This window comes from Microtus oregoni, unplaced genomic scaffold (assembly GCF_018167655.1).
Source record: "Microtus oregoni isolate MIOR12 unplaced genomic scaffold, Mior012 000024F_ref0000369, whole genome shotgun sequence".
In the NCBI taxonomy this organism is placed as follows: domain Eukaryota; kingdom Metazoa; phylum Chordata; class Mammalia; order Rodentia; family Cricetidae; genus Microtus; species Microtus oregoni.
Genome location: NW_024543083.1, coordinates 18942223 through 18963374, shown reverse-complemented (window position 1 = coordinate 18963374; position 21152 = coordinate 18942223). Strand labels below are relative to the sequence as shown.

At 49.1% G+C, this 21152-nt stretch overlaps 1 protein-coding gene across 1 annotated transcript in view; it reads right to left on the bottom strand.

Annotated features, from left to right (window-relative positions):
- Window positions 1-7489: 7489 nt before the first annotated feature.
- Window positions 7490-21152, bottom strand: part of Col4a1 (collagen type IV alpha 1 chain) — a 114755-nt gene continuing 101092 nt past the window's right edge. Inside the window, exons 44-52 of the mRNA XM_041673761.1 lie at window positions 20245-20317; window positions 19329-19400; window positions 18594-18722; window positions 17567-17665; window positions 16310-16522; window positions 15285-15462; window positions 12120-12234; window positions 10809-10981; window positions 7490-8930 (exon numbers count right to left, since the gene is read on the bottom strand). Coding sequence (XP_041529695.1) covers window positions 8849-8930; window positions 10809-10981; window positions 12120-12234; window positions 15285-15462; window positions 16310-16522; window positions 17567-17665; window positions 18594-18722; window positions 19329-19400; window positions 20245-20317 — 1134 coding nt within the window. The 3' untranslated portion in view covers window positions 7490-8848. The remainder of the gene's footprint in view (window positions 8931-10808; window positions 10982-12119; window positions 12235-15284; window positions 15463-16309; window positions 16523-17566; window positions 17666-18593; window positions 18723-19328; window positions 19401-20244; window positions 20318-21152) is intronic.

Sequence of the window (21152 nt, the reverse complement as noted above, 5' to 3'; positions counted from 1 at the left end):
CCTGGGAAAGAATAGAGAGAGAGAGAGAGAGACAGAGAGACAGAGAGAGAGACAGAGAGAGAGACAGAGACAGAGAGATTCGATACAGGAAGCCATTGAAAAAAAACTATTAAAAGTCGTGATAAGGATCCGGAGGTGTAGCTCTTCACAGTTGATGGTCTCTAGCAGGGGTGGGGGTAGGAAAGGACTCACCCTTCAAGGAGCTGCCACAGGGAGTTTGACCATGCTCCGGTGAGGCTTGAAGTTACTAAGGCAGCAAAACAGCCTTAAGAGGCAGAAACAAACCCACAGCAGTAGAGCTACCTCAGCCCAGCCCTGTTTACCTACTGCAGGTTCCCGTGTTCTCCCTGCGCTTTCACAGTTCCCTCTGATTCTCAAGTCTCTTCCCTTCCTAGGAAGTTCTACTAAAGAGCACAGATCTGACCACAACTGTGCTTCCCAATGGGCTCCATAAACCGGACAATGTGCCAGCCTACAACCAAGGCCTTCTGCCTGGGTGGAGCGCGACACCAAGTGGACAAGGGCGTCACCTACAGATAGTTCTGGAAAATACCACCGCTGCCTTCAAACCCAGAGACAGCCTCACTGTGGGGTGTGGCGACCACTTAGCGCCTGCCTCAAGTTCCCAGCCGCATCCGCGTCCGCAACCTGACTGGTCCCCGCAGGGCGCCCAGGTACACGCTGTGCCAAACTTGCCCGCAGCGGCAAGCCAAGGGAACTGCTTGGGAAAAAGGAAAACAGGTCTGCACGCCTCCGCGGGGAGCTGATGATCAGAAGGAACCGAATCTCCTAAAGTCACCCCCAACCCCGCTCAGACTAGCAGTCTAAAAAAGGTATTTCCTGGTGGCGGGAGTGTGACTCAGTTTCCCGGTGACTCAGCGCCACGAGTGTGCCGTGGTGCGGGTGTGCACGGCTATTCCGGGTGAGGCGGTGGATCGGCCTCGCGGCCCGCGCACCTCAGGAAGCTCAAGTGGGGTGTGAGAGGAAGCGCTCCCCACGCGGGGAGGTGACTCAGCTGAGACGCAACGCGTGGGGCTGCAGCACCGCCCCTCCGTGAGCCCCTACGCAAATGTGCGCAGGCCACTGGGGCCCCGCGCGCGCGCGCAGTTGTCCCTGTATGCCCTTGCGGTAGCCTCTTGATGACCAGCTCACATGCACTTCCCAACATCCTGCGGCAGGGCACGTGGGTGCGGGAGACTTTGTCCCCAGAACACGCTCCAGGCTCAGGTGCACATAGGTAACCAATTCCCCGAGTGGGGGTTGGTGATCCACACCCTAGAGCCCCGCTCTTTTCAGACAAGGTGTGTTTCTGCATCCTTGGGTCTTGGAGGCACACTCTACAAACCTAGCTAACTCACTGTCCTGTTCCTGGGCTATGGTTGCAACTTACAAGTTCAGAGAGTCCCGAGGGCAGTGGTCTCCCGGTCTGAGGACCAGCAAGGAGCTGGTAAGAGCTGTGAGTGCACATGGGGTTGGGAAGGAAATGAGTGGGGTGCCTCCTGCCCTCCACCCTAAAGAGCTTTGACTAATGTGCACATACGTGGAGGTTTAAGGGCAACCCAGAGAAGGTTTCCCACAGCCTTCGAGTCTGAACCTTTCGACACTCACTCTGAATGGAGCTGCCTAGTAACAGACGCCAGGGCTCGGAGAGGAGCAAGGGCTGTTTTCCATTGCGAATCAGAGTCGAAAGAGCCTGCCACACTGCCAGAAGCAGAAATTTAGTGTAAGCAACACCACCACCAACGCTACATAGATAGGGAAAAAATTCATTTTCTAGAAGTTATGTAGGATGGGGAGGAATTTTCCTCCTAATGTATGTAAAAATATCTTTGCCATGATGGTGGTGACTCACTATAATTTTTAGGAAGAAAGGGAAGGGAACTTGAGATACCTAAGTTCACTGAAAAGTGGAGATCTTTAATGTATAATCATTTAACAGTCTGTATATATGGCCTGAATCCATGTGACCCTAAATCTGTACGGAAGGGCTGGGTGGGTTTTACTACTGTATAAATTGAATGGACACAGAACAAACATTGGACTGACTGGTAACCTCGGGTAATTTTCTTCCCTGAAGCCAACATCAGAAAGACACAGAATAGCCCCCAAATGCAGCTAAGATGGCCGTGAGAAGGACAAGGACCTCGGAGGTATCACCTGTAGATCTCAGATCTGGAGTTGCTAAGGCTGAAGACAGCAAAGCCCCCAAACTGAAAAGTCACTTTGGGTGGGGTCAATCCTAAATCCAAGAAAATGAACAGCTTTGCATTTGTGGGAATTGCATCAGCGTGTCACTAAGTACAAGTGAGGTCCCACAATGGAATCCTATTCAAAGCAATTTTGATAAACCTGTCTGTAAAAAAAAAAAAAAAAATGCAGAAAAAGAGTCTGGGGCTGGTGTGGAGAAAACGCTGCTGTGTGCACAGCCTGTGATCTCCGGTTAATCCCATCCCTCATTTCCTCCTGATGGTAACACTGTAAAGTAAGCAAGTGTTGGATTTCATTTCCAACGCAGCCCTCAGGCCCATCCCTTCCTGTTGTGTAACTGGATGTTGAGTTCCGACCTGATTTCCACCCCTGACAAGTTGTGAGCTTGTTCTACAATGGCTTGATTTTTCACAGAACATTGCGAAGGGCAGGGTGTTATTCATCCTCACGCTTCCTTGTACCTGGGGCCCGGTCAGCATGTGGAATATAAATGAGGAAGGAGCAGATGGAGGACTAGATAGGTGATATAGAGAGTGATGGGTGGACGGAGGTGTGGGGGGATAAATGATAGAAGGAAGCGTGGGTCGGAGGATGCACGGGTGAGCGGATGAATGGGTAGATGGCGAAGGCTGGATGTGTAGGTGGGTATTTAATAGACAGCAGAGGGAGCAGATGGAGGCAAAGAGTGGAGGGATGATAGATGAGGGAACACGGGCTGATTCGTCTTCCTGTAAATTCCTCCTGGCTTGTGGTTTTGGTTTGGAAAAACTTCAAATAAAAGCGACCCAAATCGTGCAGCTCTCCAGCCTCTTTTATAATTTGTGGGTGAAGGGGTCAGAATCTATTTTCTCATCGTGCTGGCGATGGAACACGGGGCCCCACCCCTGCCAGGCAAGCGCACTGCTTCAGGGCCGCACCCCCAACACCTGAGACATCAGTCTGGTTCCCTGAGCACAACACAGCAGGCTTTGGAATCAGGCAGAGGATGAACAGGCGAAGTTCAAGGATTTGAGGGGGACTAGCAGGAGGTAACTGCATCACAGAAGGAATCAATGTTCGTGTGATGGAGTGATTCTGCTGGTATTCAAGGAATCGGCCCAACGCTTGAATCTCCCTGTCTCACCCTGTGCCTTGACCCTCTCACATGTGAGTCTGCCATGCTGCCTTCAATCACGTGAAGACTAAGCAGAGCCCCTCGACAGAGTCCAGCACACGAGGCTTCCAAAACTGTGGTAGTGTAAATTTTCCTTTAGAGCAACTGTCACAGGGCAGACCTGGACAGAACCGGCAAAAAATGACCAGGCATTAACACCACACACCCCACAGGTAAAGTAGAACTTGCAGCCTGGAACCTGCCCCAGCAACTGGACTCCCATAGCCAAAAGCTGAAATACTTTTACACAGAAGAAAGGCACAAATCCAGAGATGCAAGAAGCTCAGAGACCGGAATCCTCACCAAGGTGTAATGTAATTAATTGTCTGAAAATTAAATAGTGGCAGTGAGGACCATTACAAAAAGCCAGAGAGTCATACAGTCCTCTGGGAGTGACGACCAGGAGGAAGGGGAAAAAATGACAGTGGAGGGCTACTGGGAGAAATGAGGACTCAGAATTCTGTCTTTTGGGAAAGACACAATAAACACATTTTCAGCTAACGGGACACCAGGATCACCCTTCGCGGCAGACCTACTCTGAAGGAGGCTCTCCAGGTATATATGATTGTTCTAGAAATAAACCGTGAATATTAGGAATGAAGGGAGAGACTAGAAATGAGAACTCTCTGGTATAAAATTCTCCCTCAGGTGGGGTGGCCACTCCTGCAACCCCAGTGCTCGAGAGACTGCAGTAGAAGAATTACTGCAGGCTTAAGGCTATTTTCAGTCACCTGTTGAGTTCTGACCCAGCATGGGGTACATGGTGAGACCCCCGCCTCAAAAAAAGCCATACATACAACTACAAAAACCTATTCTTTACTTCTATTTAAAAATGCATCAATATCTCAAACAACAGACTATGAGTTAAAACAGCATACTAGAAATGTCAAAAAAAAAATACCACCACCACCACAACGACAGAAAAGTAGAATTAAATCTCAGAGGTGGCAAATAAAAAGTAAACAAAATCTGAGACACAAATCCAAATATAACAATAATTAAACATAAAAGCAGTCTATCACATCAGCTAAGACAAAGATTGCTGGAACAGATTTGGAAAACATGATATAGCCATATGTTGTCTACAAGAATCTCTCTTCAAACACAATTGTGTGGTCAGGATAAAAAGGGAAGAACAGAAAAACCGCCCCAGTAAAACACCGATCCAAAGAAAAGGTGACTGTACCAACATCAAACAAAATAGATTTCTGGGAAAAACAATTATGAGACACAAAGCGGTGCACGGAGCTATGAGAAACTTCAGCTCTGCAGGGAGACGTGTGACATTGAGCATGCCCATGCCTAGCGTTAAGCTGGGCCGGAAAGAGTAGGGACCATTCCAACTGCGAGAGAAGATAGACACCCCCACCGCAGAGACATTGTCTCTCCTCTCCAGAGATGGTGCAACCGGAGAATAAAAGACTAGCAAGGCTGTAAAAGATGGATTCCAACAGAAATGGATGCAACCTCGCATCCAACACTAATTGGACCCATATCTTCAATCACATGAAGCGCGTCACCAAGAAAGAACATACCCTGGGCTTTAACGAGAACTTGAACAAACCTAAAACCATGGAGGTCAGAAGTTGTTTATTCTGTGGTCAGAGTGAAATCATAATGGAACCAGATATTAAAATAAGAGCTCTCACAGGAGGCCCCGCCAAAACTTGGAAACTAACAACACATTTTCGGATAAACCATAGATCAAAGCAAATGGGCTATTACTTTGGGCTGGGTGTAAATGGAACAAGTAAGCAGCAAAACTGATGAGCGCAGCCTGTCAACACACAGAGAGGGGGTTTGAGCAGCCAATGTGTACGTTAAAACAGAAAGTCTGAAACAGATCATCTGAGCTTCCGGGGAAGAAGCTGGGAAGCGAGCAGAATAATTGCAAAATAAGAACATGAAAGGAAACAATAAGGACAAGAGAGAAAATTCAAAGAAAAATATTTCAAATCGAGATCCTACTCTGTGACTCAGGCAGGACCTGAGCTCAGCCTCCCTGGGGTTGGGATTAACAGGCATGTGCCACTGTGCCCAGCAAATCAATGAAATTGAAAGCAGAAAAACAGAAAAAAAAATCCACAAAACAAAAATTCATTGAAAAAATCAATATTGATACTGACAAAGAAAACATAGAAATGCCATTTTTTAATATTAGGGAATGAATAAAGGCCATCACTGTGGGCTCCACAAACAAGCTGGTGGGGGACGTATAGACACATCACCGCAAAGATAATCTATTAATTCAGGAGGGAAGACTCCAGTGCCATCCAAGATGAAAGGAGAGCCTGAACTGTCCTGCAACCATGTGAAACCCAATTCGTCATTGGAAATCTTTCCAAAAAGTCATTTGCAGACACCAGACAGTTTCCTTGGCAAATTCTTCTGAACATTCAAAGATGAAACAGCACCAGCTCTGCTTGATCTCTTCCAGAACACAGAAGAGGAAACCTTGTGCCCCTCATGATTTGTAGACAGCGTTCTCTGATACACAAACAGACCACAGACCACCGAGATGGCTCAGCAGGCAAAGGGGCTTGTTGCCAAGCCTGATACCCTGAGTTCAATCCCCAGAACCCACACGGTGTAAGGCGTGCGTGTGGTACACGTACATACATGCTGGCAAATCACTCACACACATACATTTTATTTTTTAAAAAATTTAAAGCTAAATCAAGACAGCCTGGTCTGGAAAGTGGAGTCATGTAGGTGGATGAATCAGGCTAAATAATCACCAAGATACACCAGCATCTCTGGCCAGTTAAATTACAGATGCAAAATCAACTCAGCAAAGACATCTCTCTAGATGTCTAAGAACCAGATACCCACCACTAGTAGCATAAACTGTGTGCTAACGACACACATGATCTTTTAAAAATGAAACTGATTGTTTCCCATATCTGACAAACATGTCCAAGATCATTCCAGTTCTGAGAGTAGAGGGTTGGGGCGGGAGAGGGGAAGGGGAGAGTCTGAGAATGTCCAGGCATTGTAAGAACCTTGAGGGGTTTGGTCATGTGACTTTGTCACAAGAAGCCTAATTATTTGACAATTCTTCTCCATTCTCCCAGAGGAAAACACAAAGAACACTGCCCATCAGTTATGTCAAAAGTGGGCAGAGAACCCAAACCAAACCTCCCTCCCCTCTGTGTCCCAGGTCTATTAATGTGAGCATTCTGAGCACTGTGTTTGGTTTTCACGGTATGTTATCCTGTTTTATCTTCACGCAATGTTTTCTCATGATGCTGTTTCTTCCTCACATGTAAAGGTTTCTCATATATTACCCTACTCCATCCGTGGTACCTTTTCATGGAAACTGAAAACACATATCTATCCCACATGGACTGTATTTCAACCCAGTTTAAACTGAAGCTTGTTGGGTGTGGGGACACACGCCTTTAATGCAAGCACTGGGGAAGCTGAGGTAGGTGGTAGGTAGGTCTCTATGAGTTCAAAGCCAGCCTGATCTACAAAGAAGACCAGAGAGGGAGCCTATGTAGTGAGACACTGTCTCAACAAACAAAATTTCCAAAACTTAAGTCACACACACATACCAAAAAAAAAAAAACCCACACTTCTTTTTGTACGAATGTGTGTTGCATGTGTGCACAGGTGGAGACTGAACGTCAGCATACAGTATCTTCCCCAGCCCCTCTTATTTTCTGAAACCATCTCTCATGGAATCTGCAGTTCCCCCATTCAGTCAGACTGCCTCAGAAGCAAGCTCTGAGGATCTGCTCGTCGCAGGCTCCCTGGGGCTGGAATCACTAGCGTGTACCACAACACCTGACTTTTTACACACCTGCTGGAGTCACAACCTCTGACTGAACCATCTCTCCAGCACAGCTGTCTTGACCACTTCAGATAATTTGAAATCCAAGCTTCTGCTCTAGTTCCCTCTAGGACAGAAACATGCCCACTGCTCTAAGGCCTGGGGGATCCAACCTCAGTGACAGGCTAAGTATTTCAGGTGCTTGCTCAAGTTCTGCTCGCCTTGGCCTAATGGCGTCTGGGCTGGCAGAGCAGTGGGTGGGGGTGGGGGCTGTCTCTTCCTTTGCAGTTAATCAGTAAAAATTACCCCTAGTCCAGGACTCTTGTTTGAACAAATACAAAATAAAAATGATGTAAGGTACGCAAGCAAAGCTTACAGGTTTATTGGCAGTAGTGTGGTAACTTTTCATGTTTCAGTGGCAGACCTGGCAACAAATTCATAAAAGCTTAATTTTTATACAAATAGTTTTATTACAAATTTGAATTCTTAAGAAATACACATTTAAAGAAATTACACAGAAGGCCTTAGTAGTCTTTTTTTTTAAAAAAAAAAAAAACGTTTGGGGGGACTTTTTGTGAAATGTCACTTCAAGCACAGTGGTCCGAGTCTGCCCTCCTGCGACCTGTCCACTCCCTGCCGGAGCTATGGCACAGCTCATGAGAGGCTGGGACGTGGCCTGTGAGTGCTCAGGTGTGGAAGGCTGCCAGGATGCAGGTCTGGGGACGCTGACAAAGGCCTTGGCTGTCTTCACTCTTGGAAGTCACTCGGTCTGTGGTTAGTGTTTGTTTAAAACCCTGAAAACACTCGGTGCAGTGTAAACGCAGTGAGCGCCAAGCACAGGGCTCGTTACCATAGACACCATGTTTATGAGTGGATTTGCCTTTGGCAATAACACCTCTTTGGTTTGGGAATAAGTGAGGAAGGCTGGTGGTTCACATTTGGTGGCCTGGAGTTGGAAACCCTGTGAAGGAACGGCACAGTCTTCGAGAGAGGAAAACGAAGGATGCTTTATTTAACAAATGGCTCTACGGTAGAACTTGATCTGCCTAACTGCTGACATCTATATAAATTACTAATACATATATATATATTTATTTTCTGTCTACCTTTGGACCATCTTTATTCCACAGGAAAGCCATGACTTCCACAAAAGCAGCTGCGTAGTACCACACAGGGCGTAAGTTTGTGTTTGGGGCTGAAAAGATGGAATTCCATATAAAGGGTTGAAGAAACCAGTTTTCTTGACTGCTCTTGGCACAGACCATTGAGGGACCTGATCTGGAAACACACTAGACAGTGGTATGGACAGACACTCACATCTGGGGTGACAGGATGAAACAGGCTGTGGGCTGTCTGGAGAGCACCGCGTACCCCTAGCACCTTTGGGTTCCTTATGGAGTTCTCACCTCACACATCAGTGCACTAGATTGCAAAAGGCAATTCATCTTTTATTTGATCACGAGTGCCATTTGGTATGTGCCTCTACGGAAAGCTCATTGCTGTCTGTCCTTCTCCTTCAGCAAACAGAAGCCAACAAAGCGGGGTGTGTTAGTTAGGCGGATCCCTATAAGGCACTTTACGGTTTTCATAGTGGACAGTGAGGTACATGGGGTATAATTCTAGGGTTCATTGCTGTTAAAAATAAAACAGGAGGGAGGAGAGGACGAGGAGGGAGTAGCACCATGTTGTGACGGCGGCAGAGGCGGGCGTCGTTATGTTCTTCTCATGCACACTTGGCAGCGGCTGACGTGCGTGCGAAGCTCCCCTGCCTTCAAGGTGGACGGCGTGGGCTTCCTGCAACACAACGTCAGCATCAACCCGTGAACCACCAGAAATGCAGCTGCATTCCCCCGCGCTTCTCCCGTGAACCACCAGAAATGCAGCTGCATTCCCCCGCGCTTCTCCCGTGAACCTCCAGAAACACGGCTGCATTCCCCCTGCGCTTCTCCCGTGAACCACCAGAAATGCAGCTGCATTCCCCCTGCGCTTCTCCCATGAACCACCAGAAATGCAGCTGCATTCCCCCTGCGCTTCTCCCGTGAACCACCAGAAACACGGCTGCATTCCTCCTGCGCTTCTCCCGAGTCCCGCGATCCCTGAGGGACCCGACACACATTGATCCACACTGATGACAATCAGCAAACCCTATCTACCTGAACTCTAGGCAGGCATGCGCTGGGACCCAGCAGTGTGGTTCCACAGCACGACAATGTTTTAGGTATTATCTGCACGTGTGAGCCCCCTGGGCCTGGCTGAGATCCCCTCTCAGTACTATCATTAGCTTTTCGTTGTCTCCAGTAGATTCGAGCCTTCCCACAGTACAGAGGAATATTCTTCTTCCCCACAATATGTAACCAACAACGAGAGCTCGTTAAATTTTATTGGATAATCGGATAAGTGACAAGCCTGGAATAATTGACTGACAATCAAAATGTGCTCCTAACCCTTGAAGCGTTTGGAGACACCTGGCCCGAGGTGAGGCCAAGGAGAGGAAAGAGCAGGTGAGGCCAAGGAGAGGAAAGAGCAGCTGAGGCTTGTCTTGACCCTAGAAATCCCACCTTACTTTAGTCACTGGGAAGATGAAACCTCTGCTATAATTGGTACTGATCAAATTCTACTAAATGTAGTTTACCACATGGAAGAGCGTCTTGTCCTGAACTTGAAGGAGCTTAGTCTAGCAAATCCCATTGCAAATTCTAGTTAAAAAGAAAAATCTAATTTTGTTTAAGGAGGCATTTTGGTTCATTATAACTAGGGGGCTAGTTCAAAGCAAAAAATCCCATTTCCAGCTACTAATTTCTAATGAAGCCCTCCCCACCCCCACTCCGAGGTGGAAGGAGCAGAGTCTGTTTTTTATGTCACTGAGCTAGATAGCTTGTGTTTGCCAATGTTGCAGCTGACAATTTCCTGGAAGCCACAGGTTGAGAATATGACATGTGGAGGGTGTTGAGCAAAGAACGGCCTAAACTGGAAGACAATAGCAGAGTTCCTCATGGCTGTCCCCCGAAACAGAGAAGACAGCTGGGCGTGTCCGCAGGAGAGCTGAGCCTCATCTGGGGAGAGCCGGAAGAGGCTGCCTGGCCCCATTAGCCACCTGAATCTGCTCCTGCCAACGTGTGTGACTGCGGATGGTGGGGCGTGGCATGCTCCTGACCCTTGGAGAGGGCCCAAATTAACCTCAACAAACCTGGGAGCCCTGGGACTCCTGCTTTCAGATGAATCTTAGAAACAGGAAGACATGGGAAGGGAAAGACATCTCTTCTATTTCGGTAATACTATGTTGAAAGGAGTTTTTATTCATATGAGTCTAAGAGTCTTCTGTTGAGTTCCTTAGGACGTACCTCCCACATACGCTGCCCCGGCCATGGAAATGCCACAGAGATGAGTGGCATTGCCCTCCTCACTGGCTACTGAGGACGTGAGGTTTCACATGCTGCGTGAAGACTTTGACTGCTTTTAGTAACACTTTAGCACGTTCGTCAACAAAAACGGCCAATGACCTCTTTTCCTCTCTCAGCTCCCCAACAAAAAGAATCGAGCCTATCACCTTGGCTGGCCTCTGAAAACCATATGGGTCATCTGCCCATACAAAACAGCCTCTGGCTGATGGAGAAAAGAAAGGGCACCAAGGGACGAGAGCGAGCCCTCCAGCAGAGGATCATTCTGACTTACTTGAACATCTCGCTTCTCTCTATGGTGGCGAGCCAAAAGCTGTAAGCATTCGCGTAGTAATTGCATGTTCCTCGGCCATGGCACTCGATGAACGGGGCGCTTCTAAACTCTTCCAGACAGGACCCAGGGGATGCAAGGGCTTGACCAGAACCTTCAGCACCAGCGCTGGTGTGCTGAGGGACAAACATAAGGCATGAATGAGTCTGAGGTTTAATCACCCAGAGCGATTCACTATCCCTAGAAAGGAGCCATGGAGTCTCCTCTGTGAAGCTCCGGGTTCCCACCCCCACCCCCCAGGCTCGCAAACTCTGCTACCGAACAGCTGCTCAGTACTCGGGGTGGTTGGTAATGTGGGCCTGCCGGCGAGGCTGGGGTGCTCAGGCCTCCACACAATCCCAAGGGGGAGAAGGGCACCCGGCTTTCTTAGAAAACAACCAGGAAGTCCTTTTCATGTCACATATGGAGGCAAGGAGGCTAACGAGTGCCAAGCGGTAGGGCCAATGAAGAACTTGGCTCTGCCCGAGGGATTTAACGTGAATGACCAATATGTCTCTGTGTAGCATTCTTATCCGAGGTTGGTAAATTCCTACCCGTTTTCTTACCAAGCTCAGGACTTGTGTGCATTTAATCAATACTTTCCAGTGTGACAGTAAAGTCAAATGAGCTATAACGAGCTCTCCACACAGGGACCTGTCCCTGTAGTAATTGGCTTTTCAAGAGAAAGAATGTAAGGGCTCAACATATCTGAACACAGGCAGGAGCGCCTCACTGCCGGGTGCATTCTGGGTATTAACCTACAAGGAGAGTGAGCCTAACTGCCCAGGTGCATTCTGGGTATTAACCTGGGAGGAGAGTGAGCCTCGCTGCCAGGGTGCATTCTGGGTATTAACCTATGAGGAGAGTGAGCCTCACTCCTGGGTGTATTCTGGGTATTAACCTGGGAGGATAGCGGTGTGAACCTCACACCCAGGGTGCATCCTAGAAGGATCGTCCTCCTGGCCACTGCCTTGGCTGAAGCAGCCTGAGCTCCCAGGCCACACCCATGTTTCCTCCCCTCTCAGTTCCTCTGCTCTCAAGCTCCCGAGTGTTAACAAGGCTTCGAGTTCCAGCCACAAGTCTACGGAGCCTCCACACTCCTCCCACATAGCGGAGTGGGGAGCCCTGGAGACACTGTGGACCCCAGGATCAAGCAACAAGCCAGGCTCCAAGTTATGCCCAACAGTGGATGATCTAGGAAACTTGGAGGCCACAGGAGAAAGAACAGGCATTAATGGGAGCCCTTCCGAGGAAAAGAAGCCTCCGGACACTCACCATGACGAAGGAATAGCCGATCCACAGTGAGGACCAACCGTTGGGGCACTGCGGGATCTGGATGGTTTGACTGTGCACCGCCATCACCATGGCGGGTGCTTCACACACTGCACACCTGGAAGGGAGCAAGCAGCATTCAGCGTGGACGGGACCTGGGGATGCCCACCCCTCTCTCCCTCCACCCCCTAGCTCAACTCTAAGTGAAAAATGTGGCCAAAGATGAGACTCCAGTTTGGGGCCTCCTTGTTGGTTGTAGAAGCCAGTCTCTGTTCTAAACATTCAATTCAAAAACAGTTACTTTTTAACCACCTACTCTATGAGAGGAAAAGATGGGAAGGCCAGGTCCTAAAAGTAGGCAGAGGCCCCTCCTCAAGACGAGGATCCTCCTGTGCCAGGCTGTACCCCGGTGCAAAATGAAACCGGTCAGGGCACCCAGTGTTCTAAAGCTCGCCCAAGTAAGGGAGCACCGGATGGTGGGGGAGTGCAGCGTTTAAAAACACCGACAGCAGCAGCGAAATAATGGCATTCCATCACAGAATGAAGAGAGTGTTAGCCACGCTGCTAAATGAGTACAAACGCGTGAATAATTACAGCAAGCTCTGCATACAGATGGACGGGGAGTGGGCGGGCGGCTGGATTAGTCATCCGGTTTTATGGGGGAGGGCGCGCGCGCGCACACACACACTTTCTCTGCTTTCTACTTTATTCACACAAATGCAGATAAATTAAGAGGTTCCATTAAACACCGGCCACTGAAACTGAAACCACCTAGGCCATCTGCTACCATCTGCCTATCAGGCATGGGAAATAGGGCAGCTTGTAGCAGCGCCCTCCTCCCTAGGCTGTCAGTGGCCTCGTCCCCCCTGCGTTTATGAAGAAACTCGCCACGTTGAGTGTCACAGCCCAGGCCACCTGCGGTTTCCCTCGCTCTCTAACCATTGGTCCTTCCACTCCGGTGATCAGACTGTGGCTCTAAGCCAGCCCTGTTCAGAAAGTCAGAGAAACTACTGAGAAACTGTGGTCAATAGGATAAGGACAGCAGCCGTCACCTTTTTGGCTCAAAACTCAAAAGCAAAGATTTGTATTGGTGTTTCTAAAATTGCTGGGGTTGGGGACCTTCCCGTGGGAAAGAGGGAACCTGGAAGTCCTGAGACATGGCTGGAAACCATCAAAGTAATTCCAGGCCCTGAAGAAGAGGGCCATGTCATTACAGTAAGGGATCAGACCTGGCCGGGAGGAGACCTGGAGGGCCCCTCAAGCTGCAGGGACATAAAGAGCCCCGGTGTGTCAAGTTCTGGGGCACTGAAACAAATCAGCATTCCAGGTGTGCTCACAGAACCAGATGTGAAGACACACGTCCCCAGATAACACACTTTCCCAGAGCCTACATCGGCAACCAAATCAAGACCAGCATGGGATAGTGAATGCCATTCCAAAAGTAATCAAGAAACATAAATGATAATCATTTTCTACCTGTATTCCAAGGAATGCTAAAAAGAAAACCACAAAAAAGTTAATTTTCGTTCTTGGGCCTTTAGCACAGCCTGGGTAGGAGTCTGCACACAGATCACGTGTGTATGGAGTGTCGTGTTCTCGAAGTACTCTTGGAGTGTAACAAATGACATTTTCCAGCCTAAGCAATAAAATCAATTTTCTGATAGTTCCAAAAGATAAAAATAAAAAAGGCTGTGTTGAGGGACTTCAGTGCGCAACCATAGAGCATCTGTGGCTCCTAGAGCCTCCAGTCAAGCTAATCTGCCAGGCTGGCTCTGTGTCTTCAGAGGGATTGTGGAGATCCAGGCACAGTGGGATGGACCCATCATCCAGCACTTAAGAGGCTGAGGCAGGAAGATCTCAAGTTCAAGGCCAGCATGGGCTGCACCCTGAGACCTGCCTCCAAAGGGGATCTGGAAACGCCTGGAGATCTCTCTCATAAACCCCTAAGGAAAACTCTTGACTTCTCATTCTTTTTGTTGCCCATAAAGTAGACCCTTAGGCAGACGGATTTGTTCACTTCCGTGTTTCTGTCAGTTCTCTGTGCTGCTGAGCAGTCGACTTTCAATTTGATGAAAGTGGCAAAAATAGAGCAGCTCATACTTCTCGCTCATATATCTTCCTGTCTTACTTCCCACCAGGCGAGCTCTTGAACTGAAAACACTCCAGATGTCAGCGGGGACAAGCTTAGTTTAGCAATCACTCATCTAGAGACATATGCATTCTCAATGGGTGTGACACTACCTCAAGGGGGCAAAATTCGGCAGAATAAGAGGGAGCGTGAAACGGCTATTTATTATTGCATAATTAATTCCGTGATGTGACATAAATCTGTATAGTTTTTATGAACAAATACTACATAAGCAGATGGGGTATATATTATATATTCAGTACTACAGCTCCTTAGGTTTTCCTTCACAACCACAAAAAAAAAAAAACACAGCAGAAAATGACAAGCATTGGTGAGGGTGTGGGGGGAGGGGCAAGAACCCCTGTGCATGGTTGGTGGGGAATGTCAGAATGCCAAGGGCATAGCCGCTGTGGAGAAACAGTAAGGAAGTTTCTTAAACACTTAAAAATAGAATCGACGTCTGACTCAGAAATTCCGAATCTAGATGCAGCGAAAGGACTAAAGGCAAGCAGTTAGGTGTAAACACCCACACTTGAGCGCCCTTAGTCAGACAGTCAACCCAGATAACCGCTGACGGGCAAGAAGTGGATGTGCGGATAAATGAAAGGCAATCGGTGTGCACCCATCCACCGGGTCACGGTTCCTCTTTTAAAAAGAAGGGCATTTGGGGGTTGGAGAAATGGTTTACTGTAGCTGAGAACACACCAAGGGCCCAGGAGAGGTTCCCAGCACCCACATCAGGTGAATCACAACCACCTGCAACTCCAGCTCCAGGGGGATCTGATGCCTCTGGCTAAAAGGACATCTGCACTCATGTACATATATACCCACACAGACACACAGACACACACACACACACACACACACACACACACACACACACAAATATCTTGTTTAAAAAGAAAAAGAGCATGGTGCTGCGGGCCTTTAATCCCAGCACTGGGAAAGCAGAAGCAGGGGGATCTCTGTAAGTTCAAGGCCAAGGATGGACAGCTGCTTCTTATTTGATTTTGCGTGTGCCTTTGTAAACATGAGCTCACCTGCTAATGAAGGGCCGGATGTTGTCCCCGGAGATGGGCGCCATGGACATGGGCATGGGCTCTGGCGTGGACAGCCAATAGGAGTAGTCGTTTCTGGAGGCGAAGTTGCAGACGTTGTTGATGTTGCAGAAGAGGAAGGGCATCGTGCTGAACTTGCGCAGACAGCTACCCGCCGTGCCTGCACCGGGGAGAACACAGAGGGAAGTCAGAGCCTGGGGTCTGATCTTCCCATTCCACCGACAGCACCATGGGGTAGAATTGACACTTGGCACTCTCATCAGAAGGAGGGAAGCAGACAGAGTGGGCGAGGATGATAGTGAATGAGCGGCAGAGGAGATTTCAGTGGATCGGGTCAAAAGGGACCAATGACAAACAATGCAGACGTGTTTGGAAAAAGGAAACACGCTTAGTTTGCCAACAGAGGAAAAAAGTCTGCTCCGGGAGGAACGTTGAGTGGCTATGGGATGGCCTGTCCCTGTGGGTCTCACAGCCACTGCGGTTCTAACTTGATTCAGTTACATCATTAGGGCGTAACACAACACTAGGGCATAACTCGGTGGAGGGTCCCTGGAGCAGATGAAGAAATGGGCAGGTACATGGCTTCCTGATGAGCCAAAAACACTAGGGGCAGGGGATTGAGAGGCAGAAGACGCATAGAGCCTCCATCAGAATAGCACGGCGCATGTCTAGAAGAGTAGCCAGTGCACCGCAGCCCTGTTTTAAGAATGTAGCAAACTTCTAAGTAAGCCACGACAGGAACCTTGATGGTCCTTAGTAACTAAAAGTGAGAGCTGAAAATTTACCCACTTAAACATTGCCAAGGACTCGGCCTCATATTCCAGGGCTTCCCAAAAGACATACAAAAGCGGCTGAACTCAGGGATCACTGTGTGCGGGTGAAGGGAGAAGGGCCAGCCCTCCACAGGAGCCCATCACACTGTGGCGGAGACCAGGACACCCCTGCATCTACCTGGGAACCCACCACATACCACATGGGGATCACACGGAGAAAAAACTGCATCTTACCCAAGTCCTGCCCATGGGCCCGTTCGTTGCCCTGCACGTAGAGTAGAGAGTACCCATGGTAGAGAATTTTGGTCCCTGGAGGACACAGTGGATCATCTGTTGTCTGACTATGCCTGGTCACAAGGAAGCCATGGTCCACAGATGGGGTACCTGGGGGACCCATGGGTCCTGGCAGCCCATCGGGGCCCGGTGGACCAGGAAACCCTCTCGGACCTGTAGAAGACAAATCAATGGCTTAGTTACCATTCAGTCTCCTCCAAAGCCCCCAGAACCTGTCTCCAAAAAACTGCCACTGTACACATTAGGGATGTCTGACCTGACACAGACGCTCAGGGAAGAGTGAACCTAAATACACACAGGCCTCCTCCCGGGAGCTTTCCTTCCTCCTCCACATTCAGCGGCACGGCTTTCTGAGCCCAGCTCGTGGCACAAGAGACATACCCTTCACCAGGTTTATGAAGTACCCTACCCTCTAACCCCGTTCATAAGGAATCCTGGGCTCCTCAAAGTAGGGGTCACTACAGAACCATCCACACAGCTCTGCCCTCATCTGGAAGCCCGAGGATGAAACAGCCTCCGGGAAGTTCTCAGGCACTGGGTCCTGCATTCCCTGGGACAGCCAAACCGCATGCCACCCCAGGTCTGCAGGGCTGTACTCTTGGCTCAGGGACACCTTGGTCCCAGTGCCACACCACTGTGGGGAAGTCATCTAATCACTGCTTCCCACGAAGGCCTATGAAGTTTGCCCTGTGCCAGTGGCCTTCAGAAAAACTCTGACATTATTATTATTTTTTAATTATTTATTAAAGATTTCTGCCTCTTCCCCTCTCCTGGTCAAGTCCAAGAACAACGGTAATGGGTTTTTGATCCTACTGCACGTACTGGCTTTGTGGGAACCTAGGCAGTTTGGATGCTCACCTTACTAGACCTGGATGGAGGTGGATGGTCCTTGGACTTCCCACAGGGCAGGGAACCCCGACATTATTATTTTTCAGTTCTACTTTCTGCTAGCTGTGGCTAAACAGAATTTTTGTAGCTGTAAAGTACCACGCTGTTAGCAAGCCACAGGGATCACCCCCCAACCCGATGTGGCTGCTTTGGAGAGCACACTGTACCTCAACTGCTCCCTGTCACTATGCTCCCCCATGAGCCTATTTCCTCTAAGACGTGAGCTTCCTTGTAGCCTGTCAGTACTATTTTAATTTTCTTCTGAGGGTTCTAGGGCCTGGGTCTATTGTTTCTGCTGTAAAGACCTACCAGGTGGTCCAAACGGGCCAGTCTCTCCTTTCTGGCCAGGGGCACCATCAAACCCAGGAACACCTGGGGGTCCAGGCAAGCCCACCGAGCCTGTCACACCTGTAGGAGGAAGAGGAGAAGAATTTTGTAATCTTGTCTGGGGGACAGCAAGCTGTCACTCTTTCTTCCCTTCTGAAAAGTTATTTTTCATCTTTGGGAAGCAAGGACAGGGCCTGGACCTCTGGTGAGAAGGTGTGTCTGAGTGGCCAATGGGTCCTGGCAGCGCATCAGGGCCCCAGTGGACCCAGCTGCTTCCTGCATACCCGAGGGCGCCCCCTGCTGGAGTCTCTACTGGCAGACTGCACGTGGGGGAGAGAGAGAGGGGCCAGCCTAACCTCCCTTCTTACCTTGCGCTAGAGCAGTGGTTCTCAACCTGTGGGTCGCGACCCCCCACAGGGTCGCATATCAGATTTTTGCATTACAATTCACAGCAATAACAAAACAGTTATGAAGTAGCAACAAAGTAATTTTGTGGTCTGGGGTCACCACAACACAAGGAACTCTATTAAAGGGTCGCAGTGTTAGGAAGGCTGAGAACCTCTGCTCTGGAGTCAGTGTTCAGGCCACAGAAGGCTGATGTAACGGTTTTCTGTTTTCACGTGTGCAGTTAACTCATAAGCAGCTTGAAGTTTAACTTTTCCTGGATGTTGCCTTCAACCCTTCTGCTTCCTGCCTGCCCTTTACCCACCAACTCCTGAAACAGGAACGGCCAATAAGAGCAAACACCTGGGGGACAGTGGACTGGGAACCACAGGGAAGGAACCACGGGGAAGGAACCACGGGGAAGGAACCATGAGGTCTCCACCCACAGACATTCCCCAGTTGCTCTGAGAGCAGCGATCCCAGTAGCCCACAGGAGCCTGCTGCTCCACCCTGCCTGCCGCCCTGCCAGGCGAGGTTCTGGATGTTTCTAACTGAGCCTAGATATGCTGAGTCATAAGCCTCTGGTTTTCACAAACCCGGGTGCCTACACAGCCCGAGGTCTCACCTTGCTGTCCTTTTGGACCTGGTGGTCCCTGGAGTCCTTTTAGACCAGGGGGACCCTCTGGACCAGGGAGCCCTGGCTCTCCTTTGATGACAGTATATGGACCTGGAGGGCCTGGGGAGCCTTGGAGACCTGTGAGAACGACAGGTGGAGGATCAGTTTCACTGCCAGCAGGGTGATCAAAAGCAGCTCTGGCAGCCACTGTACCATCACCAACACACATTTAATATGGGTTACATCTCCCTTGTTTAAGCTGAAAACCCTGAGCTATCAACCCCAGCCTCTACTCCATGCTGGAGACCAACAGCTGCTGCCCTGCCCTCTCCTGACACCGCCCCGTCCTCTCCTGGCACCGCCCTGCCCTGCCCTCTCCTGACACCATGGGCATAGCACAAGCCACCCAGAGTCAGCAAGGTGAGCAGCAGAAGGGGGATTTTGTTCTCTCCTGACTCTTTAGTGGCTGGTGTCAGCCTGATGTCAAAGCCGACACTACACGCGGAGTCCCCAGCACGCGGTGGTTCGGCTGCCCCCCCCCCCGGACTCTAGAGTCACACTGAACAATTCCACTACCAAGACAGGCTGATGTTAAAAACCCCAACAGACATCCGCAAGAATTTCTCATCACCACCTTCCTCTCATTTGACATCTGAAAAGTCAACCCCTGCAATCCTGTGTGTTAGGTCGCTTCTGCTCTCCCCAGATCACTGATAAAGCTTGGTGCATTAAAAATTGACCTACCTTTAGGGCCAGGTATGCCTTGATCCCCCTGGTCTCCTTTTACTCCCTGGAGGCCAGGAAGACCTTTCTGACCTGGGTGGGAAGAAGACATCGTCTTTGCATGAAGCTTTCAACCATATGCATGAATATGGGGATGCATAAGCGGGTGTGTGTACATACGCAGACACACACACATACACACAAATATACACACCCTTGCATCCCCACCTGTGCATGTGGACACACATATACACAGACATCCATCATACGCACATATACACACAGTGAAGCCATCCCCATTTATCGTCAAGGAAGAAAAGACGCTATTCTTTCAGCTGCAGAATCTCAGGAAACTTCTCCTGCTAGAACCAGAAGCTAGTATATTATAAGCAGCCACCATAAGACAGCGACAATCAGGGCATGGGTATACGATGGCATCTGTGGTCACAATCTGTCTGACAGACCACAGACACAGGCTCCTTTTATTCACCCCTCAGGCGAGTCTGACTCCACAGTAACCACGATGTGTGGAGGCTGCGAGCGCCCAGGATATGTTTGCCAACCACACTGATAAACTAACGAATAGCGCAAAGTCATGATTTTTTGTTGGGGATATGTGACCCACTGGTTCGTACAGCCGGCCATCCACGCCGCACAGAAAGGCCAATGTTAGCTGTCAGCAGTTGTGCAGAGCCGGAATCCCAGCACTCGGGGGCTGAGGCATGGGGTTTGTCAGATGCTTAAGGCCAGTCAGTAACAGGCAGTAAGACCTGGCCTCAAAAACAGGGAAATCTACTGCCCTTTTAACTTGAAGATAGAATTATCTCTTGCTGCGGCCATGTTGGCACCTGAGTATTGGAGCGTGTGTGCTCAGGAAGCCTTTGGAATAGCAGGCCCTCGGCAGCAAGGCTGCTGGGCTTGGACTTCAGCATCTTACCTTGGAATCCTGGAACTCCTGGTGGTCCCATATCTCCCTTTGAGCCTGTGATCCCTGGAGAACCGCCAATGCCCTACAGATCACAAAGGAAATATGAGCTGGATGAAGATGCTCACGGCTCAGGACACCTATGTTCCCTGAGGAACAGGACCCTGCCAGGTGGGAAGCCCTTCCATACTCTGCACAGGGGTTTGTGAACTGATGGGGCCTAGCAATTCCTTAAATGATGCAACGTGAGAGGATATTACAATAGTTCATATACACAGTAAGTTCATTCGGGTTTGCAGCCGCTGTCTCCACCCACCAGCCGGAGGCCATGAATACAGCCAGAATACCATGGACAGTTGCCATGGAGACAAATCCAGTGCTATCAGGTCCACAGCACCCTTCTGGAAACTTCCCCTGGTCAGTAGTGATGGTTCTTTGGAATCAGCTTCTTGTCTCATGTGAATTATAATTTTAGTTATGAAAAAAATTTAAAAATACTAAAGAAGGACAAGTTTCCTTTGTAATATAATTATACTTAAGTATATGTAATATGATATCATATGCTCAAGAATATTAGCCCATCTCTTTGATATTTCAATGGAGTTGTTTCTTTCTCTAGACATGTGGCCTAGCATGCACAGCCATATCCAAAAAATATTTCTTATAGAGATTTGCTTACCCTAATTTGAAAAGTACCGTAATCAGCATGTATAAAACATACACACATGAATATACACACTTATTTATACAACATGTATACAGAGAGACAGTGACTGTCACCAGGAGCAGGGAAGGTGACTGATGATTGAAATCAAGGCTGTGTGAATAACTGGAAAACTGCCTGCACTTGTATCACCGAGAAATTGCAATATAATAAGGAGATGAAAACAGATTCATGAATACCCCCCATGTACCGTGGG